The 27918-nt window shown below is 44.8% G+C and overlaps 1 protein-coding gene across 1 annotated transcript; it reads left to right on the plus strand.

Moving 5' to 3' along the window:
• Positions 1-145: 145 nt before the first annotated feature.
• Positions 146-24933, plus strand: URM1 (ubiquitin related modifier 1). The gene is made up of 5 exons (XM_065418870.1): positions 146-238; positions 7361-7431; positions 22307-22388; positions 23720-23768; positions 24708-24933. Exons 1-5 carry the CDS (start codon positions 204-206, stop codon positions 24774-24776), a joined length of 306 nt encoding a protein of 101 aa, XP_065274942.1. The 5' UTR covers positions 146-203; the 3' UTR covers positions 24777-24933.
• Positions 24934-27918: the final 2985 nt, after the last annotated feature.

Raw genomic sequence — 27918 nt, forward strand, 5'->3', positions numbered from 1 at the left:
CCCGGGGGCGGAGCTCAGCACCGGCGCCCGCCCTTTGATTGGTTTAAACTCGCGATCCCCGCCCTCTCAAGGTTGGCGCTGGCTCCGCCCCCACCCGGATCCCCGCCTTCAAAGGCAGCGCCGCCGGGGCTGCTGCGCAACCTCATGTATCCGGAAGTGAGGATGTACTTCCGGGTTGAGCAGCGTGTTTCCCCTCCCCTAAGATGGCGGCGCCCATGTCCCTGCTGGTGGAGTTTGGGTGAGTGCGGCCGGGCTGCAGCGAGGGGCCTGGGGCAGGGTCCTTGGAGCGGCTGTGCCGTGTGGGGGCCCGTGGGAGCCGCTCCTGTGAGTGCTCGCCCGTGGGGTGGGCCAGGAGATCCGGGGACACGCTGACTGGCCACGGACCTAGAGCCTGGTGGGCCTGGAGCTGTGGGGGCACCAGTGCAGGCAGGAGCTGGGGTGCCTGGTGGCGAGACCAATGTATTAGGGGCCGCGGCAAGGCGGTCTGGGGTTAGGGGGCTGGCGTAGGGTCGTGGGGGAAGGGTGGAGGAAGTGTGAGGGTTTGGGGCAGAAAAGACGCACCTCGTGGGGTGGTTGTGGGACTCTGGAGGTGGTGCAGGGGGGCCAAGATCCTGGGTGATTATAACGTAGGGCTGGAGAACAGGGGCTGGAGAACGAGGCTGGCACTAGAGGTGGTGATGCTGTTTGGGTAGGAGTTTAGGGGTTTTGGAGGGATAAGGACTATGGTTGGGTGTGTGGTCACTGCCTTGGAGCACAGACTAGAACACTCTTCACAATGGGAATGAGAAGAAAAATAGGAATCTTCTATCCTGCTGTTTGGGAGCAAAGCGTCATTTTAAACCTGACATTTTTGTCTTGCAGAAACTTAGTTTCAGGGAATGCTTTCTAGGTGGTACAATTTTCATAAGGAGGATTTTAAATATCCTATTGAAACACATACGGGGCCATCACAAGAAGGAGAGGCTTTAAAAGGTGCCTTAAAGGGATCCACAATGAGGGAGTGGATAGGATGGGAGCTGGTCTGCACTAATCAATGAGGAAACCAGATGTGAGAGGGGCAGTGGGGTTTCAGGAATGGGTTGAATGGATCGTGATTAACGTGTGACTACCCAGGTTTTCAGAAAATGCAGGACTTCTGTCATCATTCATTGTTGGCAAAAGGACAAATTATGTTAAACAATCAACACATTTACGGAGATGAGGCAATATGTTTTAGAAAAACAGTTCTGAAGCTTTGTGTAGCTTCATTTTGTAATGTAGCACTCAAGGTACCCTTTGATCTAGGTGCTGTAAAAACACAGAAAAACACACAACTTGTTCAGAGGCCCTTACAATTTAATTGAAAACAAGACTCAGTAAGGACCAGTACTGATATTTCAGGGTTTTATAACATTTATTCTGTTCCTCCTTCCTATGTTAATGACAAGCCTCTCTGTTGGTCACTACTTTCTACCTCCCGTTTAGTTTTGTAGGCTCTTGTGTACCAATTACTGTCTGTCGCTGTTAAAGTCCTCAGTCTTGTAATTGCCCAAGGATTTGCCATTGTCAAATTAGAGCACGCACAATTGAACGGGAAGTGTTGGGCAGTGGTGGTACAAGTGAGGTCTTAGTTCAGAAGACTGGTACAGTTTCCCCAAAGTGTTTTTGTTTGTTAATGCCATAGTTTTATTTGATACCACAGTTAACAGGCAGGATTACTGAGATGGTTTTATCCTAGAGAAAACCCCTGTTCTTCACTCACTGAACAATGGGAGGGAGGTTGTTTTTACTGATGGATTATCCCATTGTGAATGTCAAAAATAGATTATAAATCATTTCCTTTTCCGTTGGTATAGTAAATTGTTTAAAATTGAAATATTTTTTTATAACTTTATTTTTCAATATATATGCTGTTTGCTTTTTGAAGTTCTTTCAGCTCAGACAAAGTAAACTAGTAATGTCAGCTTCATGTTATTTATCACATTTTATTTTCAGGTTCTCGTTGCTGTAATATCTGGATTGCTGGAAACTTAAAAACTTTAAAACATTTTGTTTACATTGGAAATTTATAAACATTTGTCTTGGGCTTACATTTTGTTAAGTCTTTTTCTTACAAAAGCTAAAAGGCTTGCTTGGTTTCCCCATCCCTATACACGTACACAATCTTCATAACCCTTTAAATGCCCTTCTCTGTAAGAGGCCCTTCCTCAATCTTTCCCCACTTCCAGCTGCAGAAACTCTCCTAGTTTTCTCAGAAGAGTGAGAAGCATTTTTGCTTCCCTTGGAAATGCATAAATGAGCTCTCTATGTGTAAATCACAGCTGAGTTCTCCACAGTTAGTGCATTACAGAAGGACCTTATCTTGCCATCTACGTTTCTACAATAACAGTGTGACCTTGTTTTCGTTACATAAAAAAATGTTTTTCATATAATTACTGTGACTTGTTCTCTCACAAGAATCTCGGCTAAAGTTAATAATTGCTGCTTCCATTTTTTTGTGAGCTGGTGGAAGAACACCAACAGAGCAGTCTTTAGGAGTGTCACTGCATATAAGTAGCACTGCTGAGAGCATAACAAAGGTTCTGTTGTGCTCTTCCATAGCAGAGCCAAGAAAAACTCCTAGTGTGACATTTTTAGATATTGGATTTAAAGGGACTCAGTCACATGTAGACTCATTATTTTCCATGTTATTCACATGTTTGCTTTTAAAATACATCTCTTTTTTTTAGGCAATTTTTAATCTACATGGTTGTGAGAAATGCAAGGTAGCAATGACTCCTACTTGTACGTCTGAATAGTAAAAAAGTTTATGCGTTTTAAGACCAAGAACCTTTCCAAGGATTAAATGGTATCTGCATAGAGTTTTTATGAACCTATTTGATGAATCCATCATCAAATATCTTCCAAATTCAATACTGATGGGGCATGAGCCTCCAGCAGCACCTATACTTCAGGCAGAATCACTCATGCCAAGATTTTAAAAATTGTCTCAAAGTTAGTTGTCTGTCTAAGGATTTAGGGGTTGAAATGACTTGATTTTTCAAGAGTGATGAACTGGCTAGTTTCCCTTGAGTTCAGTGGGAGCTGCTGGTTGCTCACCATTTCTGAAAATCAAGCCTTATACTTAGCTGGCTGAATCTTCATTTAGGCACCTAATTCTTAAATTCTTGGCCTCAGGAAGCAGAACTGAGTCAGTAGCATATATTGTCCAATGTTGCACTTGTATAATGTTGTGACACTTCCCAGGCGTATCCATGGTTGTGAGGCACCTCACTACCATCTGCCCATAGCATGAGAGAGCCTTTTCTGTGTCTGCCTAGAGTCAGCTCCTGGACTCCACTGGCAACAAAAGCACTCCCTTCTTAGCCTGCACAGGCTCTGCTGTCCTTTTGCAGGTTAGCACTAGGTACTCTCCAACCTCCAAGTGTCCCCCTGGAGTGTCCAGCCCCTGTTTTCAATGGACATTCCCAGATTCACTGCTCACAAAGGAACAAAGTCCCTCAGCTTACTAGTTACACCTTAGATCACAGCTACGCTATTAAAGTGGCATAGCACTTAGATATGTTTATAATGGAAGATAAGCAAAAGTTTATTTAACAAAAATAGAGGTTAGAGAAGTAGCAAGTAAAAGTATTGGAAACAAAGTTACATGTAAAATAAAATCGTAACACACATTCTAGAGCCTAGACTTCATTAACAAGATAATTTCCTTTTTAGTGAAGTTTAGCTCACCCAGAGTCTTTGCAGTGTTTTCCAGCTGGGTTGGTTGTGACCTCCTTTCATAAGACAGAACACACTGACAGTTCATCTCCTCAGTGAAGGATCTAGGATGTAACTCAGTACCCCAGTTATACCCCCAAATCCATTGTCTTTACTCATAAACAGGATACCCCACTGCTTTTAGTTTTTTTTTCCCTACAGCTCTCCGCTCTTGTATTTTGCTATCTCTTGACTAATATTGGGCTCAGTAATGCAAATAGGCCTCCATTGCAATAAATACAGTGTACAATACACTTGACCAGACAGAGAGAAAGAAGTATATCCTGCCTGCTACCTGTCTGAACAAAATCTGTTCAAGGCCTGTCACCAACTGGTGGCTTACTTTTAACTTCAAGGCTTTAAGAACATAATTTCCAATATAGATGTATAACGTCTTAAATGTTACCTGTCCATACATGCAATGACTATGATGACCAGTAAGCTACTGGTTCTTGGTAGACACCTTACATGTCACCCTTTGGTAAATTATTATGCTCAGGCTCAGTAGATCCCTGTAAAACCCCATGCATCCCCTCTGTCAGTTGACATCGAGGTCCCTGGGTCAAACCTCCCTTCTTACACTAATGCAGTAGGATCAGCCCCTGGCTAATCCATATGCATCAGCTTGGAGCCCTCTTGCCTGGACAGTGCAACTGCCACCACATTTTCTTGGCCTTTAATATGTACAATTTTCATCTCGTATTCCTGCACTGCTAGACTCCAGTGTCTCCGTCTGGAGCGGGTACTTTTTGTTCTGTGTAGCCATACCAACGGAGAGTGGGCTGTTAGGACCCTAAACTTCCTGTTAAATAAGTAAGGCCTTAACTGCTTGACTGCCCACACAATTGCATAACATTCGGTTTCTATGACAGAGGAATTCTGTTCACCAGGGGTCAGGTTTTTACTTAGGAAAGCAATAGGATGCTTTTTATTGTCTTCACCTGCTTGCGTCAGTACGACTCCCAGGCCTGTGTCAGAAGCGGTGGTGCACAGTTCAAAATCTGGTCTGGCCAGAATAGGCTTTAGGATTTTCTTTGCTTTATCACACCCTTTCTGACAGGCTGCTGTGCACAGCACCGTGTTAGGTTTTCTCTTTTTGCACAGGTCTGTGATAGCAGACACCATGTTGCTGAATCCTTCCACAAACTGGTGGTAATAGTTCTCCAAGCCTGTAAAAGACTGAACTTGTGTTTTGATTTCTGGTATAGGCCAGTTAACAGTGAATTCTACTTTCAATAGATCTGGGCAAATTTGTCCCCCCCCCCTCCCCCCTCTTCCAAATGACCTTCTAGATAAGGGATGTTGGCTGCATCCATTTTACACTTGGACATTTTTACCCTGACGCTAGCATCTTTGAATTTCTTTAGCACAATTCCCAACTGGGTTTTTATGATCTGACCAGGAGTAGCTGAAGATGGTAATGTCATCTATGTAGGCCCAAGCAAAATCCTGTAACCCAGCTGACAAGTGGTTCACAAGCCTTTGAAATGTGGCTCCTGCATTGATTAACCCAAAAGGTAACATCTGAGCTCAAAAAGTCCTGAATTAGTAACACAGGCAGATTTTTTTCCCCCTCTTCACTTCAGTGTTTAAGGAATTTGACAATACTTCTTTGTTAAATTTAGGGTGCTCAGGAACTTTGCCCTGTCTATGGTGTCTAGCATGTTGTTGATCCTGGGTATATGGTATGCATCAGGAACCAAGACAGCCTTAAGCTTTCTGTAATCAACACAAAACCCTTTGTTCCCCTCCTTTTCAGGGACCATAACTAGAGAAGCCCAGGGACTGTTAAACTCTTATTAGTCCCATTTTCAGCATGCTTGCTATTTCCTTGCAAACTTTCTCCTGCATTTTACCAGTTGTCTGGTGTGCTCTGCTGGGTGTGGGCTGAGGTCCTTCAATGTTCATAGAATCATAGAATATCGGGATTGGAAGGGACCTCAGGCGGTCTAGTCCAACCCCCTGCTCAGAGCAGGACCAATTCCCAACTAAATCATCCCAGCCAGGGCTTTGTCAAGCCTGACCTTAAAAACCTCTAAGGAAGGAGATTCCACCACCTCCCGAAGTAACCCATTCCAGTGCTTCACCACCCTCCTAGTGAAAAAGTTTTTCCTAATATCCAACCTAAGCCTCCCCCACTGCAACTTGAGACCATTACTCCTTGTTCTGTCATCTGGTACCACTAATCTCATGGACCGTTTCGTGAGTCAGTCCTGGCCTGCTGGAAAATACCTTTTGATGCCTTTGCAGCACAGCCAAAATCTCTGCCTTTTCAGATGGGGTTATCCCTTCAGATATATCCGTGCTTTCGAGTGAGGTACCACTATGACAGTGAGTTATCAAATCAGTAAGACAGGGCTGTCTTGGAGTCCTCCTCAGCACAGAGCACTTCATAAACAATAAAGCCTCAAACACTTTATTGAGATGGTTAATTGTCTGCTATTTCATAAATGGGGAAATTGGCGACACACGAGAAGTTAGTGGCAGATTCAGGAATAAAGCCCAGATTCCTAGTCCAGTTTGGTAACCCTGTTCGTACAGAGGGTTCTTACAGTCCTGTATTCTCAAGAAATGAATTGATTGGGGCTGTAAAGTGGAATCGTACTTTCTTCACAGGAGAGTTTGAGGGAAGTCTAAGCCACTGAAATGAGTTTTGCATTTAGCCTGGGATTTTCAAAGAGGCCTAAGGGAGTTAGGTACCCAATCCCATTGAAATCCCAAAATTGTTATAGTCTGGGATCAGCTCCTGAGAAAGTACTGCCTCCTATGCTCCCAAAGCTCTGCTTAGTGGTCAACATTTTAACTGTGCTGATGGATTGTAATATAATGGTCGCAGAGGGAGAGCGATCTCTCTGGGAGTGTTTAAATATCAGGACACAGACTTTGAACTGGCTCCTTCAACAGGGAGCAAGTGCAGAGGGTGAAGCATGTGATGAGTGATATTTTGTACAACTTGCATGCAGAGTCCCTTGTTTTGTGTGCTACTCACAGTGCGCATATGTTTCTGCTATAATGCTTCGGCGGGTGAGTTGTGTAGTGGCTAGACCAAGAGGGAACTGCCAGGACTCCAGGATTATCCTCTTGGCTCTGCCTCTGACTTGCTGTGTGACCTTGCACAAGTTGTTTTTTCCCATCTGTAAACTGGGGATAATACCGATTCCACAGGGTGTATTGAGGTTAGTAAAGTACTTTGGGATCCTTGGATAAAAGTGTTACAGAAGGGCACGGTATTAGAGCATGGGAGTTTATAATATGATATTTGTATTACAGTACTGTCTAGAGGCCCAACTGAGTTTGAGGCCCCGTTATGCTAGGCACTGTACAAGCAGACTGTCAGCTCTTTGAGGTAGGGACCATCTTTCTGTCCTCTGTTTGTACAGTGCCTAGCACAGTGGGTCCTGGTCCATAGCTAGCCATACAAGTAACTAATAGTAAGAGACAGTTACTGCGCCAAAGTGCTTACAGGCCAAATAGACAAAGACAGACAATTGTCCTACTTGAAATACAATCCAGTCCATTTTGTTTTCTCTCTGTTTTTTTGCATTGTAAACTACCCCATTTATAACTTCTGTCACTTGAAAATAAAACAAAGCATAAGTTGTGCATTCTCTTTTTATTTCAGAGGTGGAGCAGAGCTTTTGTTTGATGGCGTTAAAAAACATCAGGTGACCTTGCCCTGTCAACCAGAGCCTTGTGAGTATTAGCGCTTTTCAAATAAGTCGAAAGAATGACAGCAAATGAAATGCCTGTGAAAAAGAGAGTCAGTTTGTACAGCAGTTATTCAGTTTACAACTGGAATCAATGTGGTTTAGGGCAGTTTCAGCCATGCTATTATTGATTGGCTAGCTTGGCAGACAATGGTTAACCCACAAAGTAAATACAAAACCTAAATTGGCTGAGCACCTTTTCCATTCTCCAGGCAACCACAAAGTGAGTTCCTTTCTTCAAAGATTTTTGCCCTCCCCTCTGAATATTGTTAATACACAGCAGCCTCTAAATATTTTCATGAAGTGTATTCTCCTTGGTCAGTCCATGAAGCTGCCTGTTAGCCAGTTTTATCTGTGCTTATATAGGAATATCACTCTCTTGATTTTAATTTAAAACAACTGAATATACTTAAACCACACAGACAAGCATGACAAAGCTAGGGCTTGAAAATTACGCTGGCCTTGCGTGCAGGACATCCTCTTTTCAGTCCTGCATATAATAAAAAACAAAACACTGCTAGACTGAGTGACCAGTGACTGTTCCAGTGATTATACAACATTCATTTATTTCCTTAGTGATTCGGGATATCAACATCATTCTGATTACTAGTTTCCTCCCCTCGACACTTGCCCACACTTCATTTGCATTGTGATTTTTTTTTTTTTTTTAGCAGCCGATGTATCCAAAACTCTTCGATAGTAAAGCTTTATGCCATTTGAAACCTGGAATTATAAACTTAGAAATGATGTCAAGGATCAATCAACTTTAGCAGTTCATGAGAGATTGGTTGTAAATATAATCTGCATGCTGTGTATTTTAAGGCCTGAGATCTTCCTGCCATGCCTAGAAATATTTAGAGGCCAGTGCAAATGCTTTCAGGACAAGTAAACTTTTGATCCTGAATATAAGCTATATATAATTCAAAAGGAATAGAAGCATTGAGATGGAGGAGGAGGATGTGGTCAAAGACTAGGCCTGGGATTGTGAAGATCTAGGTTCTGTCCTTGAGTCTGACACTGACTTGCTACGTGACATTGAGCAAGTCACTCAACTTCTCTGTCCTGTGTTAAAACGGGGGTACTATTGCCAGACATCGCAAGGGTGTCCTGAGGTTAAATTCTAATGTCTGAAAAGCACTTGATGTCCCTGGATGGAAAGCACTAAAGAAGTGGCAGACTATTAATTTATTTGGATTGTAAACATCTTGGGCTAGGATATTGGGTGTGTTGTTTTTTTTTTTTTAAGATGGTGTTTGGCTTAGAATATTTGTTCATAGTCTAACACACTGTCAGTTTTCAGACAAGGAACAGGCATTCAGTTAGAAAGGAATTATAAGGTATTCTAATTCTATCTAAGGGTAGTGCAGGGTGCCCATAAGTAGCAGGGATAAGAGCATGAGTCCCTAGTTTCTGCAGCCTGATAGATGTCCATTGTGCAGCATACAACACACAAAAGGCCTAATCCAGCTCCTGTTGAAGCCATTGGGAAGATTTCCATTGACTTCAATGGGAGTTGAATTTAACCTTTTTAAAACAAAACTAAAAAAAAGTTCCCTCCCTGAAGATCTTGCTTACTCAGGCTCTCTTGGTACATGGGACAATGGTTCAGGTGTGGGAAGCTGTGGGCACATCAAAGGTGAGAGCATCATCAGCAGGATTGGATCAGAAAAACTGTGTGAAGAAGAAATTCTATAAATTCCCTAATTGATCATGTTAATAAGGAAAACATTTGGGATTATTAACAATAAACAAGTTAATGCAGCTCTCTCTGGGGAAATGAAAATGTGTTTCTCAGTGGAAAATAAAGAGCACGATCTATCAATCCTAACTCGGGCAAAACTCACCTTGACTTCTCTGGGAGTTTTGACTGAGTAAGGACTGCATCATTGGGTCTTGTGTATTTAAAGAATTTAACTCACCATGTTCAGTGTTTCCTGTCTAGTCACTTACTTTATACCATATGTTCATCTCCTAGTGTACTGAAGAAACCATGAATGAACAGATCTCATGAGTACTAGGATCATAATCCCATTTTAACTGATTTTTATTAGTTGTCAAGTGTATTTTGGCCATTTTGCCATTCCTTTCCTCTTGGGTTATTATTTTTTTGTCCCTTTTTTTGCAGAGCAACTGCTTCTCTCTGGGACATTGGACCCAACTATATTTTAATTGTTTATACATTTTGTACAACACCCAGATGCAGGGGGATGGGGAGCTAGGTGGACAAATAGGGAAGAATGTATAAATGAATAAAATAGTCTGTGCTCCCAATTTGACCTGGCTAGTGCTCTCTGAATTATAAAAATTGGTTTTATATTTAATTAGTGAGATTACCACATGCAAATCTCCTGAGTCTAGGCACTAGGTGAAAATGTGGTTGGATTCTAAATCCTTTCTCCTCTTGTGTTAACTGGCCAGAGGGGAAGAGGGTCTGGAGGAGGTTAAGGTGGGCAGATGGGAGGGAGCTGCAAATGGGACCACAGAAGGCCATGTAGGGAGCCATGTGGCAGCAGCTGTCTTTGCTATCTGGGGTTTGAAGAGATTTTATCATGTTGCCCCTGAGGAACATATGAAAAAAGGGTTTGGGTGTGGGTGTGGGTGGGTGTGGGTGTGGGTGTACATGTACACACGTCACCATACTTTATGGGAGACCATATCATATTTTTCTCAGGTGCTGCAGATCTGTGCAGAAAGAAGAGCACAAGTTAAATAAGAACCTTTGTCCCAAAGCTGTGCTGACAATTTTGATAAACTCATTGATGATGCTGATAAAGAGAAACTAAAGGAGCTAGCTCTGTTGACTTATTCTGCGTAAAAAAACATTGCTAGGTGGGAGAGGACAGCGAAGGAGATATTTGTCACATGGAGAGAGGATTAAATTGACTCGGAAAGTAAACCTTAATTTCAAGCATCGAAAGTGCTATTAGAAACAATGGAGCATAAAGAAAAGAAACCCTAAATTAAAAACTCTGAAAATGTATTTGGCAGCATCCCCCTGAAACAAACCACAGTAACTTATTTAACCTCGTGCTTCGGCAATCAAATAGAGCATTGTATGAATGCTGCTGCTAGTGATGTCTGAGGTCCTTCCTCTATCCCACTTGGGTTTACAGTGCTGGATTTGTCTATGGTCATGAGAATTTAACTGTGTTTAGAAGGATGGGAAAATAACGAGCATCGTTTAACCCCTGCAGCAGAGTCACAGGTTCAAATCCGTGATGTTATGTTGGCTAAGAGTAACTAGAAAGACTCACTGCTGTGCTTTTACCACTGGATCTTGTATGATCAGGTGAGAGCACTGATTAAAGAGGCTCTGGCTGTTGTGCAAGGAGCTGCTCAACTCTGTATCATAGGCCCTGCACTGCTAACGATCATGAAGATTTTTCCTTTAAGTGGCAGGAGTCTGCTTTTGGAGCAAAAGTTCCAAGTGTCGATCGTGTGCTGTAATGACCAATCTGAAGCTTCTAGATTTGTTAGAGTACTTGGCATTCAAAGGTTTGGAAGGATAAAATTGTAATCCATAAATTTCAGTAATCATATATATTCCCCATTTACTCAAAATCTCATAGGGGAAAAATCCATTGTTAATCACTATTTTGAGAGAGGGAAAATTTAAAATAATTTGTTGAATTTGACTGTGCATGGCGCTATCTGAGACATAGGAAATGCTCCGAGGGATTTACAGTCCAAGCACCTGATCCTGCAAGGTACTGAGTGCTCTTCACTTCTGTTGAAATCAGTTGGAATTAGTCACTCAGCACCTCAAAAGAGGGACTCTATCTCTCAGGATAAGGCCCCAAAATATGAACAGAATAGTTCAGATACAGTACACTAGGGGATAGTCTGACCTGAATGTGGTACCTGAGTGCCAGGAAGATAGCTAGAATTGAGTGTACAAGATGGCACCAGTTGTCTAGAAGTGCAAAATAATGGTGGTGATAACATTTGGCTGTCAATAAGAAATCAGTGTTTGGAATGATTTTTATTGCTGAGTTGATTACTCCTAACTTCTCTCTAAATGTTTTGAAATGAAAGTTTAAAATATTTCTGGAGGGCAAAGTTTTGTCAAATTAAAAACTAAATAATTGTTGACTTAATCCACGGACATTAAAATAAATCGAATCCTTCCAAACCACCTGATATGGTGCTTTCCATCTTCAAAGGAATATGTGAATATTCTCTTCCTTGCAACACCACAATGGGCTAGTGAAGTATATATTTATTGATGGGGAAAACTGAAGCGCAGAGGTAATGTGACTTACCAGAGAGAGCATCTCATGTTAGTATAAAGATAGAATTAGAATTTGGGAGTCCTGACTCCAAGACCCCTCTTTCACAAGGCCAGTCTGCACAGCCAAATCTACTATGTCAGGGGGATCCATATTATAACCCTATCAGGGCACTGTCACGTTAATATTCAGTTTGGGCATTTGACCGGTCCAGATATAAATGGTTGATTGACCAGTCAAATATTTTAAAGCAATGACTTATTAGAATAGTACCAATAGTAACAAAAAAGAGTAAGACTTTGTGGTCTCCAATAGGTTTAGGCTTAGCCTTAGATACTTGTGCCTAATTACAAAAAACGAGTTACTTAATTGAGCTTTTAACTCCAAAAAATGAAATGAAGTTCTAAAAAACAAAAGAATGACACCATGATGCAATAAAAAGGTAGGCCGCTGTCTCTATCAGGGCTTTCTTGTTGGAATGTTTGACAATATTTGACCATGGTCAGTTGACTGGCTTACCAAGCCTCATTAATATGTCCCAGCCAGGGTAGATTGGGTTGTGTGGCTGGGCCCTTTAATCTGTTCTGCCTAGTTGTGCCATCTCCCCATTGAATCACTGGTATGCAGTATTTCCTGGCAGTTGTCCCAGTGAAGTGGGTGTGTCATTTATAAGGGGGCCAATTGAGCGGATTCATTTGTAGTTCTTTGGTATTAGAAGGAAAGATTGGAAAAACTAAAATTCTCTTGCAGGAGTCATCTCAGTGCTTTCCTACTAGGCTTCATGTAATGGGAGCTGCGTTAACCCTCTGCCATGAATCTGATTAATCTGAACTCATTGTAGAAGGAACTTCCCAGGCACTGAGAAGCCCATCTCTCTTCTGTGTGACCAAATCCCTCTGATAACAAAGCCTGGCTTTTCTGTCCTTCCCAGCCAGTGTGTTCCTGCACAGGCACCTATTAGGATAACCTTTCTATCCCCTACCACCCAACCCCCACCCTCACTCCTTTTCTCTTGGTGGTATTTGCTGTCATGACACCACTGTTTAAAGGACGGCAGCAGAGCATAGGCTGATGAGGAGGTTCCTGGCCCTTTAAACTGCTTAGCATGCGTTTCACACGGTTCATGATGCCAGCTGTTCCTTTCTCCTCCTGCCCTCACTCACAGGAGCTGTTTGCTGAGCTCAGAGCTCCTGTGCAAAATTGCTTTTCAAAAGAGCCACTTTCTGCTTAATTAAACAATGAGACGCCGTCCCTCTGCACATCTGTAAAGCTCCTTCTGCAGCCCCTTTATCCCACAAACTGCTCCATTCTTACCTCCATTCAATTGTAAATCTTCCTCCCCTTCCCCCATCCGCGCTCTTTCTTTTCCCCTTTCAAGTAAGGCTGAGGAGGTTGGTGTTTCTGTGGGAGGGGGAATTGGTTTAATGGTCCTTGCTGTATATGAAAATATAACGTTAGCAAAGTAACTGCTGAAAATGAGAGGCAAGGACTGGCACAGATAATTGTGTGGCTTTTGTATTGCAGAGGAATAAAGTCATAATAGCGATTTGAATGGGACATCAGTTATTCTCCCCCACTAATCCTATCCAAGCCATAAAAAAAAATCACTAGCTCTTAAAGCTGATGGGAAGAGGGTGAGGAGTCAGGGCAAGAAACTCTTGCCCAACTCGCGGTGCCAGAGTGAGCCTGTACCAAGGAAGTCCCTCTACAGGCTTCTGTATGAATAGATGCTGCCAGGGCGAGTGTGACCAGAGGGATCCCTCTGCAGTCTTTCTGTATGAATAGTTACATTCCTGCATGGGCAGTGAGTCTTGGGTGTATAATTCCACATAGTCTTTGGTGTTAGTGGTTAGATTTCCTCTCTGTCCACTGTTTCTTTCCCAACACAGTCAGGGAAATGAGGAAAGTTCATTTCCACAGCGGGTTTAAAATGGACTTTGTCTGCATTTAGTAATGCTTTCTTTGAATTGTCAGGGAATTTGCCTGGGTGGCTTACACAAATTAATCCGCAACAATTCCAGGTTGTGCAGAAGAGATGAATGGAGAAATAGATGAGGTATCTGTGGCAAGGTGGGAACACCCACTTCTTTATGTCAGGAAGAGGTTATAGTTAGGGTGATGCAGTATTGTATAACTAGGGTTGATAGGATGCAGTTAAGAAAATGAGAATTTAGGCTATTGGTAAAAAAAATTCCTAACTTTGCAAGCTATGGCACAATCTCCTACGGGATGTGTGGGAAGCACCACATTCCCTGAGCCCTTTAAAACTAGACTGGAGAAAGCCCTAAACAGTCTTCCATTGGGAATAATCCTGCACTAGTAGAGAAAGAAACTAGAAGAGCCCTGTTACCTGGTCATCATTTCTAACTTCTCTGATTCCTAATCCAGCCTTCAGTGCCTGTTGAATATAATCGCCACCTATTGTCCCTTTTTGTAAGATTCTCCTTAGCTCCTTCCTTAGATAATTTTGAACAAGAGATTGGACCATGTACCACTTCTAGTGATCCATGATCCTAATAAAAAGAGATGGTTTAGTGCACTGGCATTTATTCATAAGCCTTAAGTGACCATAGCATTGGGTGTTGTAAGATTAGAAACTCTGATTTTTGGCAGTGTGGCGGGATTAGCTTTATGCAGAGGATCAAATCCCTTTAGAAATGCCAGGAACTGATGGAAGCACTTTGGAACTGGCGATTTGCTGCTGGCTGGCAAATGGGATCGAAGATCCCTGGAACTTATGATCTCCCTACCAGCTAACTGGAGGGAATGTGAGATCCTGGGATCTGAGTGCTCCCTTGTCGTTTACAAGAGCTGACAGAAAATCCCATGATCCACGTGTTCCTTGATGACTGACAGGGCCGAGAACTCCTCTGAATGCAGGGCCCAGGACTGAGGTCCTCCATCCAAGCTAACAGAAGGGTTATGGAAGAACGCAGCATCTGGTCTCTTCCTGTGCTGTGGATAAGAGGGAATGGAGGAAGCACTAATGTGGGCCCTCCCTTCCAATTAAAAGTGGTAGCGGGGAGGGAGAGAGTTAGCTCTCTGCCAGGTGATCATAAGCAGGACCCAGGCATTATCTTCTAATGCACAGAAGCTGATGGTTCCAAAGTCACTAAAAGCTCCCTGTTAATAGAATCCAGATTGGAGTCTTTTTTCCCCCTATACATGTCAGAAATGGCTCAGAAGATGTCAGTGAAAACAGATTCGAAACTTTTCTGGGCCTTGCTGTGGTCACCATGCCTTGAGTCTGAGACCTTGTCTACACTAGAGCTTACTCCGGTACACCCCAGAGTGATGCAAGTTATACCGACCTAAGTGCCGGTATAGACCGCACTCTGTCAGCAGGAGAGCCTTTCCTGCCGACATAGCTACCGCCTCTCGTGGGACGTGGAGTAATTAAGCTGACTGGAGAGCTCTCTCCTGCCGGCTTAGAGTATCTTCACCAGAAGCGCTACAATGTAGATGTAGCCAGAGTTTAACCCTTTCCCTCTGATTCTGCTTATATAAGCCATTCCAGGCCTTCTGCTGCAGCTTATGGTACCCCACCATCTGCTTCGGGGGTTCACTTTGCACATTAACTAGCCTGAGGAACCCCTTGTATCCATTTTACAGTGGGCCCTTTCATAACCTTGTGGCCCTTGTGCTAATTAGAATTCAGTAAAATGGACAAGGCACTCACCTTGCCTGAGTGGTGTATTTTGGGGATGTTTTATATTTTGAAAAATAAGCCACCTAACCTGGCAAAGGGGTTACAAATTCTCTTCCCATCCAGGCAGCGGGAATGATAGAAGAGGCATGCAAAGAGGGGACTTTGTCATGGTTACAGGCCAGTGGCTGAGAATGTGGGTGGGATGGAGCTTGGCCAGAGTTAGTGACCTCAACAAATTGGAGCTGAGCCGTGGTCAGTATGATGAACGATCGTATTCTGGGTCAGAGAAATGGTGCCCCATAGGGAGGTGTCTGAAAGGCGGCCCAAGAAAACCGGTTGTGCTGTTGCAACGCTGACCCCTCGGTGAGCAGGGCTGCATACATCTTATTTATTACAAACCAGAAAAGAACTTTCCAGTGTCTAGGCCTTAAGAGTCCCCTGTTTTCCTGAAATAGGCTTCCTATTCTGCACCCAAGACAAGGATATTACTGAAAATACACCCTCTGGAAGCCCTAGTGGGAGGGTTGGATTGTGCATCTGCTCGTTAATGTGAGGGGCATGCGGGGGGAGGTGCGGAGATGCGTATGTATGTTGTGTTTGTGTGTGTAAATCTGCCAGTGACACACACAGCCCTCTGTGTGTTCGTACAGCTTCTTTGTTAGTGGAGGGCTGTGTTTTCACGTTCACTGATATTATGTTAGTGCAAGATCAGCGAGTATGTGTTTCAGGGCAGTGTTTGGGTTTCTGGGTGTTTACCTGATTGGTGAGATTTCGCAGTGAAAAGCTGGCCCTGTGTTTCTTATTCCAGGCACCTGTCTGCCATGACTGTTTTCTCTCTGCTGAGTTATCACGGATGAATCTGGCAGGACCAGGAGGTTTTATTGAGCTGTGAAAGATCTATGGGTTTCAGCTATGGTTTTGAGGGTGCAAATGAGCCCAGGAGTTTGTAGGAGGCAGAACTAAGATGGAGTCCCAGATCACTTTCTCTAAGAGGATACTCACTGATTCTTCCGGACAGAAAAGTTAGATGTGACAGATCAGACTTTGGAGGAGACCAAGCTGGAGACTATGCAGATCTTTCAACCACATTCAGGGATATTTATACTGCAGCTTGTGTGGGTTAAAAACAAGCCTGGGATTTGGGTACCCGCTCACTGCAGCTCTCACATCCTGTCCACTTGCATGACAAGCCAGTGGCTTTGTGTCACTGAAAACATGCTCATTTTCGTGGATCTGTTCATTCCCATTGGGCGGTTTGTTTTGTGCGTATACAGTGGCCCTGTGGCTTTCAGCTCCCATGATGCACTTGGATGGTCACTTCACTCACATTTGCTTTTTTCTTTTTTTTTTCTTGGCTTTTCTATTAACTTCAGAATGTTCCTGTGACTATGGGGCTGGTGAAAGGCACTGGGTCGACAGCCCTGAAGACTGAGTTCTCTCTGTCCACGGAACAGAGACAGGGTTCCCCACCATTGTGCTTCAACCCCAAATTGCAGAGACCTCCTCTGAGGTCAGAGGGTAGTTCCGTTTCCGTGGCCCATTCTGCCCTTGGCACCTCTGCTGAGATGAGCACTAATTGGCCCCATTGTTGGCAATTATGGTGGGTTTTATGGTCTGAATATTTGTCTACCAGGAACTGGACTGAAGCTACCAAAGTAATTTCACTGGGGCCATGTGATGGTAACAAATCTTGGTCATTATTAACTGGGCTGGGTTTAAAGTGGTGACCTAAAGGAAAACCGCTCAAGACCCTCTTATCAATGCTCTGAGCCATCCAATTCCCTACTTCTTAACATTATTTTTATTGTATAATGTTCAATAAGCAGCACAGAACTGCCATTGCACAAAATACATGATCTGTCACCACCAAAGGGCAGCATACATTGTGAAATTGCACTTCTGTAAATATTAAATACTCCTGTTCCGATGATGAGTCCGCTTTCATAAGCAGTTTAGATAAAGTATAAAATTGGTGTCCCAGTGGTGAGGATTCAGCTTGGCAGTGGACAGGGGGGGGTGGTCCGTTTAAATGGCTTTCCTTCCAATTGATTATTTCTACAGATCCATACGTTTGAATGGTGCTTTACAGGCAAACAGGTCCTTGGCCCGAGGAGCTTACAAACCAAGTTATACATACCACAGCGTGGTGTAACAAAAAGTGTGGGGGATGGTGCTGTAGGAAAGATAAGGGTCGTGGTAATAAAAGAGCAGGAATTGTACTTTAGTTGCACACGTTATTATTTTGGGAGAGTCCAGGAGCTCCAATCACAGACCAGGACCCCATTGTGCCAGGCCCTGTACAAACGCAGATCGACCGATGGTCCCTGCCCAAAAGACCTTGCAATCTAAGTATTCTTATTCAGTTTTTGTATTTTGTCTGTGCATACTTTTTGGATCTGTCATTTTTCATTGTTATATTATTGGTAGTTTTGAGGAGCAAAGATAAATACGAGGGCAGGAGCAGAATTCAGTGCTGGAAGAACAGCTGAAAAGTGAGTCTTGAGATGGGATTTGGAGAAGGCGTGAGAGTTACATTGCACTTTGGATCAGAGGGGATATTCAAAGAATAAATGGGGGGGGGGGGGGCTTGCATAAGAACAGCCATAGTGGGTCAGACCAATGGTCCATCTAGCCCAGTATCCTGTCTTCCAACAGTAGCCAAGCCAGGTGCTTCAGACGGAATGAACAGAACAGATAATCATCAAGTGATCCATCCCCTGTCCACTCCCAGTTTCTGGCAAACAGAGGCTATGGACACTCAGAGCATGGGGTTGCATTAATTTCTCCAGATTGTATAATTCTCCTATGCACATGTGTGAGACTTCTGGGGGAGGTGTTGGTGTGTGTTAGGGGTGTTGGTGTGAGTGTTGTCTGGGCTCTGTAACTGCAAGCACAGATGGGGCTGAAAATAATGTATTTATTATGGAAGGGGTGGGGGGAATCTTCCGAGACAGTCTCGAAATAAGCCAGCTACACCACATTGCAAGCTTCTTCTGGGTGGCTATCCTCTGTCCAGCTGGTGCAGTGTAGGGATGGTGTGGCTTTTACCAGGTAAAATCTTGGTTTTTACTGCCCTGGGAAAAACTAATTAGTCCCAGTTTAAGGAATTTTCTATTTTAAAAACGAATTAATGTACACTACATTACACTTAGGTTTAGTTGCATATTCAAATTGTGGTTCCAAAAGGCAGTAGATTCGTAGATTAATTTAGGGTTGTACAAATAAAAAGTAAAATTGCAGTGGACATAATATGCAAGTCCAATACTGAACATCAGAATGTCTCTACATTTTGGTTTGGTATTTTCTCAAGGAAGTTATTCATGTCATGCTTCTTAGTTCAGATTTCAATATTTTAGAAATACAAGTCAAAAAATGTAGTCTATGAAAACAACAATAATGCAGAGTTGTAGGCTTGAAGCATTAGGCAGTCGAAGACATGCAGAGTTGCAGATTACCAGTCCCTTTGGCCATGCAGCATTCTGTAGCAGAAGACCAGCTGTGATGTAGTGGATAGACCAATCTTATTCCTCAGTTTTGAATGCCTGTAGCCAAAGTACGAAAAGATTCATTCTGTGCTTGCTGAACTTGCTGGATGCTGATGCAATTATTTTTCTCGGTTTCCCGTTTTAAACCGGGTTTAAGCCAGTATTTACCAGTGCCCTGTCTTAAATTAGTGTTTCCTGGGAAATTGCCCACCCTGGTACAGTGTGCTTGTGTTTTAAATGATCTATCTTGAAGGGCCCCAGAGGAGCAGGCTGTTTACTCTATTAAAGCAGAATCCTATAGCATCCACCTCATTGTTTTGTGCCCTCATGCAAGTGCGTTGCTCACAAGCATAAGGCCCTTCATAGTGTTGCTGTGGTGGGGATGGTTTTCCCTTTTGCACTCTTCCTCCTCCTGTAGGGCTGTTAGTCATTCTCATTCCCTAGCAGTCATTTCATAGCGATGGAGAGCAAAAGCAGTTTGGGGGTGAGCTCCTGGGGGCTGTGCACTGCAGCAGCATTCTTCGGTGAAGGTTGATATAGTTAACTCTTGTTCTGGTGGCTGACTGACCAGCTCCTTATGCCTTCTGTCTATTGCTCACTGTCTCCAGGGAAGTGATCACCTTGGAGGACAGTATATTCCATGTTGCTAAACTAAACTTCTCTAACCGATATTTAGTTAAAAGAAATCCCTGTTCTGACCATAGGTGAGGATCCAATGTACAGTGCAATCTGCCGCCATGAGCAGATCTTCCCTTCATGACCGAAACTGTCCAGTTTTGGGAGGCAGCATCGCTTGGCATCGTTCTCTAGGCAATCCCCTCTGGCCGCCTAGAATACGTCGGTCCCACTGCTTTAGAGGAAGCCAGCAACACAGGGCCACAGAGGATGTGTGAAAGAGAAAAAATGGAAGGAGTCCTAGTGGAGAGACACTCGCTTACAACAGATGGGGATTTTTTCCTGGGAAGGTGCATCTCCAGTCACTGTAACTGACTTACACCTGTTTACAGCTGAGCAGAGTTGACTCTTCATGTGGGGAGAGTCACAAATGTGACAAGTGAAAGAAAGCACCTACCTTTGTAGGTTTATTCTAAAGAAACACCGCTCCATTCCAGGGAGCTTCCCTGCCAGCACAACACAATGTGCTGACACAGTGCAAGGACTGAGTCACCCCATTACAAGGGTATTTATTTCATGGATCAGTCATGCGATAACTGCACCAAAAATAGTTGTTTAGCTCAGCCTGTAAAAGAGGGTTGTGAAAATATTTACGGTGACTAGGAGCCGTTTACAACACAGAGAGATGTGCATATACATCCCGTTATTCCCTCTGATACAACTAGAGGGGGTTCAAGCCCTAATAGCTGATAGGTGGATTTGTGCACTGGGAACACTTCCTTGTGCCTTTGAAACAAATAAAGCTCTTTTGGGGCTTTCAGAAGGTTCTTTAAAGGAGCCCTGGAGAATAACTGATCGTAGATTCAGAATGATGAAGTGGATTGTGGAACAGTGAAATATAGAGGCAAATGCAGGAGAACGCCACATTGTAATTTGTCAGCTTCTCCAAACCCTGTAATGGATTATTCTCTCCCTCTGACACGTCTCACCTCGCCAATAGGAAATTAACTGATGCTATCGCTAAAGAAATTGTTTTTGCCTCACAAAGTAAAATTGTTACTATAAAAACCTGCTAGCAGTGTCTCCTCCTCCTTTTACATGAAGACAAATCCGTCCTGTCACTACCGAAATAGAAAGATAAAGGCTGAGCTTTAATAAAGCAACTATCAAACAAAGCGTGTGTGTGGGGAGGTGGTGGGGGAGCAGAGGGTCCGAGTTGAAGGTGTGATGCCAAAGGAGATTACAAAGGGCTTGAGTGGAACTACGCCACCTCTAACATGTCTGTATATTCATGAATGTTTGCCTATGTCTTTTGGGGCTTACGTTTTCAAAAGTATAAACCTTCAGAAGTGCCGGCCTGGCTTTCAGAGGTGGCAAATGCTCACATCTGCCACTGAGCTCCCTTGCCATAGTGGGTGTTCTGCACTTCAAAAACTAACACACACAAAACCAGCCCCAGGATGTAGATGTCTCATGTTGGGATGCCCAAAAATTTAGACGCCCAAAATGAGCGGACACTTACAAATCTAGTCGTCTGTTTGTATCCTGCATATGTCTATCAAAGTGACTGTTCCAGGGAGGGTCACGTTCTAACCCACTTGTTAGTTTCCTCTTGAGTTTCTCAAACAAATTCTTATAGGCCATGCAAGTATCCATCCATGCCTGTTGCAGCCCAAAGGTGAATGTTTTTAGGAGACTTGAGTGAAATCGGTTCAGCCACTTTTGAGTTTATGCTGCCATTTTGTGGGGGGAGGGGAAAGAGAGAGAAAGGGAGACACTTTCACCATGTGTTTCAATCCATTTTAGTACGTGTTTCAGACCCAACACTAGAAGCTTCAAACTTAGCTTCTTGTGTAATCCTCCTTGAGACTACTGAATTCCTTATCTTCACGCTTGTATGGTTTTAATTCTAAACATTTAAAGTTTGCAATTTAAATGTTTGATTCCTGTTCCATTAACTGTGGAGGCTTTTTTGGCATTTTCTGTGGTCAGGTATGCACATCCAACCAACTCTGTCTATGGGAGTGCGAGCGTGCATGGTGTGTGCCTCCTAACAAAGGAGATGCCCCTTCCTGGTGAATGCTGACCTGGGTGGGTTCTTGAGGATCCCTTCTCTTATTCCCTTGGTTACATCTTGTGACCAGACAGAGTGAATGGAGCACTGTTCCCATCATTGCTCTTTGTCCAGGAGGAGCATAACATCTCTGCTAACTGGGGAGTGAGGGCTGGGGCCCTAGTCTTTGAACTCCTGTGAAACAGAAGTGGATATTTCAGGGGTGGGCAAACTTTTTGGTCCGAGGGCCATATTGGGGTTGCAAAACTGTATGGAGGGCCGGGTAGGGAGGACTGTGCCTCCCCAAACAGCCTGGCCCTCGCTCCCTATCTGACCCCTCCCACTTCTCACCCCCTGACTGCCCCCCTCAGAACCTCTGACCCATCCAAACCCCCCCTCCCCTGCTCCTTGTCCCCTAACCGCCCCCTCCCAGGACCCTATGCCCCTAACCACTCCCTCCCAGGACCCCATGCCCTATCCAACTGCCCCTGTCCCCTGACTGCCCCCCTGGGATCCCCTGCCCCTTATCCAACCCCCAGCCCCCTTACCATGCCGCTCAGAGCAGCATGTCTGGCAGCTGCGCCGCCCAGCCGGAGCCAGACGTGCTGCTCGGCAGGACCATGCAACCCCACCACCCAGAGCGCTGCCCACGCGGCGGCATAACTGTGGGGGAGGGGCCGGGGGCTAGCCTCCCTGGCCAGGAGCTCAAGGGCTGGGCAGGACAGTCCTGCAGGCCACATGTGGCCCGCAGGCTGTAGTTGGCCCACCTCTGGGATATTTGATGCTGGTGAGGAAGCTAGTCTATAAACTGTGATTCTCTCTCCTTTCAGGGGACATCAGAAACCTGCTAAAGTGGATCAAACAGAATCTATTAAAAGAGAGACCAGAATTATTTATTCAAGGGGACACCGTGTAAGTACAGATGCAGACAGGGAAACATGAACAAAGTCTTTTACAAGTCCCAGTGCAGAGGGCATATGTGTTACTGCTGGTGGCGGGAAGAAAGTTATATCAGTTGAAATATGGCGCATGCTAGAAGGAATGACACGGAAGAGAATACCCCATAGACTTGAATAGGGGAAACGGTCAGCTCTATTGTCTTGCTGTATGACCAAAGGCAGATCACTTAGCTTCTCTGTGCCTCATTATTCCCATCTGTAAAATGGGGATAAATACTACCCCATGGGAGGGATGTGAGGCTCTCTTTGTAAAGGGCATTGATTTCCTTGGATGCAAGGGACTATGCAAGTGCAAAGTACTACTGTGGTGGCGGGAGGTGGGTTGATATTCTAGAGAATTATCCAGATTGGGGAGCAATGTGTCTGCTCTTTGCCAGGTCTGACTGTGAGAACTCCAGCTCCTTCTGAACCTAAACCCAACCCAGTTCCACAAAATGTCTGTCTCCTCACGACCCACAGCACGAGGTCCCCCAGCACTCATGGCCTCTTTCCATTCCCCGTCACCTCGAGTACTAGCATTGTGTGTAGATTGCAGGGTTGAGGTTTTAGCCAGTAGAATATCCCCCTGTTCCAGCTGTGTGTCTGTGTTGCACAGCGCAGTCTCTGTTCACATCACTGGGCCTGGATCAGTCACTCTGAGAAGCACCAACAAATAGATCTGCTGGGAAATGATTTTATTTTTAAAATGGGGCCAATCTCATTGAAAAAGGCCAGAAGAAATGGAGCACAATGTGCTGTGCAGGCAACTCCCAGCTGCAGAGTGGAGGTTGGGTGTTTAACATTCCTCACAGGTCTCTGTGAGCTGAAGCGTGTGCCAGGTCCCCTGGTAGCAGGAGAGACAATTGCAGGACACTGAAGATCAAAGAAGGGGAATCCCTTTGCCTCTAATCAGGAGCTCTGAGTTGATCCTGGGTGTTTACAACCTTTAGCAGGGGCACTACAATTGCTTTCCTTAGCTCTGAATTGACCTCTCTGCACTCGATTGCAGTGCACGGGTTTTAATTACCTGACTTTTCTATATTGTATTGAAATGGAGTCATCCCAGAGCCTTCTTGTGAATGGTGTCGTTTGATTTCAAACGAGCTCTGGGATCAATCTCGTTTTCCCCTTTATTTGATCTAGAAAGGGCACTGCCTGTTCCTATTTCCACCTCTGTGCTAGGATTCCCTTTTCGCATCAGCTTTACAGACCAGCCTGCCTGTGATCTGCTTTTTAACAGCCAGTGGTGCTAACTCTTTGCAGCTTTTAGCAATCCTATTTCCTGACAACTTCTGTGTTCTGCAGGCGGCCAGGAATTTTGGTGCTCATCAATGATGCAGACTGGGAACTAATGGTCAGTCCTACTTCAGTTTTATTTTCTTTGTTCTGGTGCTCTGCCTGATTTGTGGCTGTTCTTGGGAAGCTATTTTAGATTCTTGCCCCAAGCTAAGCATCTAGTAGTGGGCAAGGGGAGGGAGGAGTTCCTGCATGTGTTGTACGCTGGCTGTTCTAAAGCCTGGAGCCTTTATCTAACCTGTTGAGGCTCAACCACCATTCAGTCCCCCAGAAGATCACCCACACTCCCTGACCTTCAGCTGTGGCCTTCACTCCTCTGGGAACTGAGTTGGTGTCTCATCCATGCTTGAGATAACCACTTGCTTAGTGGGGCACCAATGTTGCTTCACAGCCTTGGGCAATTGTGAGAGACATTGATTATAATAAGGTGAGTGCTTGGGAGGTGAAGACATGTTTTGCCTAAGATCATTCTCAGGTGAACCAAAGGAGGATGCTGAGGTAGAACAAGTGGAGCTGGCCCTTGGGGTTTTTGCTACACTAGGATTATGTCTACACTTAAAGCGAGGAAGAATTCTTCTGTCCACCTGGTGCTGTCTAGACCATGGGTTAGGTTGGCTTCACTATGTCGCTCAGGAGTGTGGATTTTTCACTCCCCAGAGCATCGTAGCTGGGTCAGCTTAACTTTTTAGTGCAGATGTGGCCTAGGCAAACAGGCTAATGTCTTCTCCTCTCAGCCCACCATCACAGGCCCACTATAAATAGTCACAAACTAGTCTGCAGATATAATAGTCACTTCTGAGAGTGGCACTTCCCCATGACAGTGAATGTCTGAGAGCTCCCTCTCCTGTCTCTCCACCTTGCCTTTCTTAGGAGTAAACCTTGGTCTTCCCCCTCTGCAGTCCCTAGTGCTCTGGCATCTGTTATGAGATGTTCTTCTTTTGCAGCCTCTGTTTGGAAATGCCTATTCAACCATTTCTCATTCTTTCTTGACCTGCAGGGCGAGCTGGATTATAAACTCCAGGACCAGGATAACGTGGTTTTCATCTCAACGTTGCATGGTGGTTGAGCTCTTGGAATTCATAAGGACATAAAACAAGAACACTGGGGGAGAACCCTCATGTCTTTTTGAACTGTCTGTGCCTCACTTACAAGCCATGGCAAATCATTTACACCGTCATTAGGCGTACAAATAAAACCCATGCCAGTGACTGGCCTAGCATGCACTTCAGGCGCTTCCATCCTTTGGTTCTACTTTAAACCTCTCCTGCCTGCAATCCCAGGTGCATAGGTGATGGGAGAGCACCTGCTGCATTTGGTCACTTGATTCCTGGGTCCATGAGGGAAGGGCTCCTGCACTAGGTGCTGAAAATTAGTTTCTTTAAGTATGGGGGAGGGGAAGGTGCCTTTTTCCTGGAGAAAGATGATCTGGGGGGAATTGTGGCTACGCTTCAGGGCAAGGATGGACAGACTTTGCCTTGGCTGCAATAGCTGTGTTTCTTTCAATGGGACATTTATTTGGTGGAGTGTCTTTCATATGAACTGCATCCCAAAGTGCCTTGCAACATTAGCAGATAAGAGGAAATGTGACAGAAGGAAAAGAGGTTTTTAGCTGTGTCCTCACATGAGGTGGAGAGTGGATGGCAACATACACTTAAGGTGTGTCTACACTGCAATTAAAAACCCGCAGCTGGCCTATGCCGGCTGGCTTGGGTTAAGGGGATGTTTAATTGTAGTATCGATGTTCAGTGAGGTGGGAGGGTCCCAGAGCTCGAGCTGCAGCCTCAGCCTGGACATCTACACTGCAATTAAACAGCCCTGTAGTCTGAGCCTCACCAACCCAACTCAGCTGGTCTGGTGCAGCTGTGGGCTTTTAATTGCAGTGCAGACACCTTTTAGGGCCTAGCTCTCCCCTCACCTGCATCTTGTCACTGTTGACATCTGTGCAAAGTGGGTGTGAAACACAATTCTGATTTCCTAATGTTTTACACTTACTTTACACCTAGGGTGACCAGATGTCCTGATTTTTAGGTCTTTTTCTTATAGGCTCCTATTACCCCTCCACCCCATCCTGCTTTTTCACATTTGCTGTCAGGTCACCCTATTTACACCTGAGCAAAGGAGTGTAATACACTGGCAGATGAGACTGGAGCACCTACCTAAATGCAAATAATTACACTACATGCAAGGCAGTAGAGAAGCAGGCCCTCTGCCTATAAAATCTGGTGCAGTGAATCACGTTATTTCTGAGATAGGAAGCAGAAGTGGAAGAACTGCATTGAATGTGGTTTTCAGCATCAGAGATGTGGAGCCCAGAACTGCTGCAGAGCAGGTATGCACCAGCCATCCTGGCTTTTCTGCAGCAGTTTTTGATGAGCAATCTAAGGGTAGAGGGGCTGGAACATACTGAAAACAATAATGAAAATGCTGCAAAATCAAATAGTATGCATCTTTTAAACCCTTCCCCCAGATTCCCCAAAGGAAGGTGAGACTTCCCAGTGTTGTTTACCTACTGCGAAAACCCTGTTATTGCTGTGGCTGAAGTGGAGGTTTGTATTTAACAAACTAAGGATGTTGTTTGACTTCCACCAATTTCCCTGAAAATACAGATCGGCCCAAACTCCTCCTCTGTGCTGCTAACCAGGCCACAGTCAAAGTACAGGAGGGGCAAAGGGTGAGATTCCTGTAAATAAAACTGAGGAGCTGATACCAGTGGCGTGAACCAAGGTTTGGAATATGTTGGGCAAGCTTCCTCCATCTATATCACTCTAGCGATCTTCCTGGGTCCTTTGCCTACCAGTATACCCCCCCCCACCCCTCCTCTTCCAGTCCTGCTCCCACATGTTTCTCTGCCAATGCACCTCCATCAGGACTGTAGCACTGATTACAGCCACATGTAATAAAATCAGGTATTGCACAAGCTCTTAATACTTGTCACCTGCACCGTTACCTGCTCTTCCTAGCTTGGGTCTCTCCTGAGCTGCTATTTAGTAGCTGAGATGTTGCACCAGACCATTGGTCTAACAGATGCGGTACCCTGACACTGGCAATTTATGGGGCCAATACATTAATCCTTCTGTATGCTGCACCTAACAAATTTGCATTCTGTATGGTGGGAAGGGATGGGGTAGACACTCTCCTGTTTGACCTCTCTAGTAATGGGTTTATGCCAAGAGATGTTTACCAGGTCCTAGGATGCATAACTAAAACCAACTATGAATTATGATGATTAACTTGTTAATGTTTCTGAAGTGCTTTCAAGGTGAAGAGTGCTGAGCATTATGGGTAATAAAATTAGTCATCAGCCTCTGTCAAATCCAGCTGCAGCCGTTGACTCGGCCATGCTGCAGCTGTGAATTACACAGGCCAAAGGCTTTTATTTGTTCTGAATTTACCTGTCATTAATTTCACTGACTGAAACTGCTGGGAGGAAGGGGACAAACAAAACATAAGGATTCTAGATCAAGCTAGGCACTGGCTGAGAATAGTCAAGTGTGGGTAAGACTTGAAAACAGGTGGAGGTGGAAGGAGATAGGTGTAGTCCTGCCTCAGAGCCCTTTCCTGCCTTAAGCTGTATTTGGGGTTTTCTCTGGATCTTCCTTTTGGTTACTTACCATAGGAGGGGTTTCTGCATTGGGAAATCTTACTTGCCTTAATAGTAAAAGTGCAGACAGACCCAGAAGGATTAGGCCCGAGGCAGTAAAAACTGCTGCTGAGTGCAAGAAAAGCTAGAAATGCCAGGGCAAGGAGTGGGAGATGCTGCAGCTAGTTCCTGTCACTGCAGAAGTTTCTGAGCCACAGGCCTGTTTAATTCTTTGTCCTGCCTGGATTCTTGGTGAAATGGGGCTTGTCTTTCCATATGTTGTTCCTCTTGTGTTTCCTGGGTTGCCCCAGCAGCGTCAGAAGCTTTAGGAGGCTGCTGCCTTGCTCTTAAATCATAGGGGGCGGTTTGCTGTCGGCTGCTTCCTGGGTGTAATTGGATGGATGAGTTCAGACACTGCAGCCGCCCTGCTGTTCTTCTCCCCACCTGGCTTGGCAACCGGAGAGAGCCCGGGCCAGGGGCCCAGGAAGCCTCTGCTGTTCCCCAGGCTGCAGGCTCTATTCCCATCCTCCCCTCTCCCTGCTGTTAGCAGCAGCCAAGGGCCGGTTCCCGCTATACCCCTTTTCCCGGGGCCCCGCAGCGCCGGCTTCCCCCTCCAGCCCAGCCCGAG

The sequence above is a fragment of the Emys orbicularis genome, chromosome 18 (genome assembly GCF_028017835.1).
Source record: "Emys orbicularis isolate rEmyOrb1 chromosome 18, rEmyOrb1.hap1, whole genome shotgun sequence".
In the NCBI taxonomy this organism is placed as follows: domain Eukaryota; kingdom Metazoa; phylum Chordata; order Testudines; family Emydidae; genus Emys; species Emys orbicularis.

Bases quoted from the DNA above. Each gene is read 5' to 3' on its own strand.
- URM1 (XM_065418870.1), top strand. From the start codon at position 204: ATGGCGGCGCCCATGTCCCTGCTGGTGGAGTTTGG. The intron at 7,432-22,306 runs GTGAGTATTAGC...CTCTCCTTTCAG, and splicing joins GCCCTGTCAACCAGAGCCTT to GGGACATCAGAAACCTGCTA. The intron at 23,769-24,707 runs GTCAGTCCTACT...CTTGACCTGCAG, and splicing joins ATGCAGACTGGGAACTAATG to GGCGAGCTGGATTATAAACT.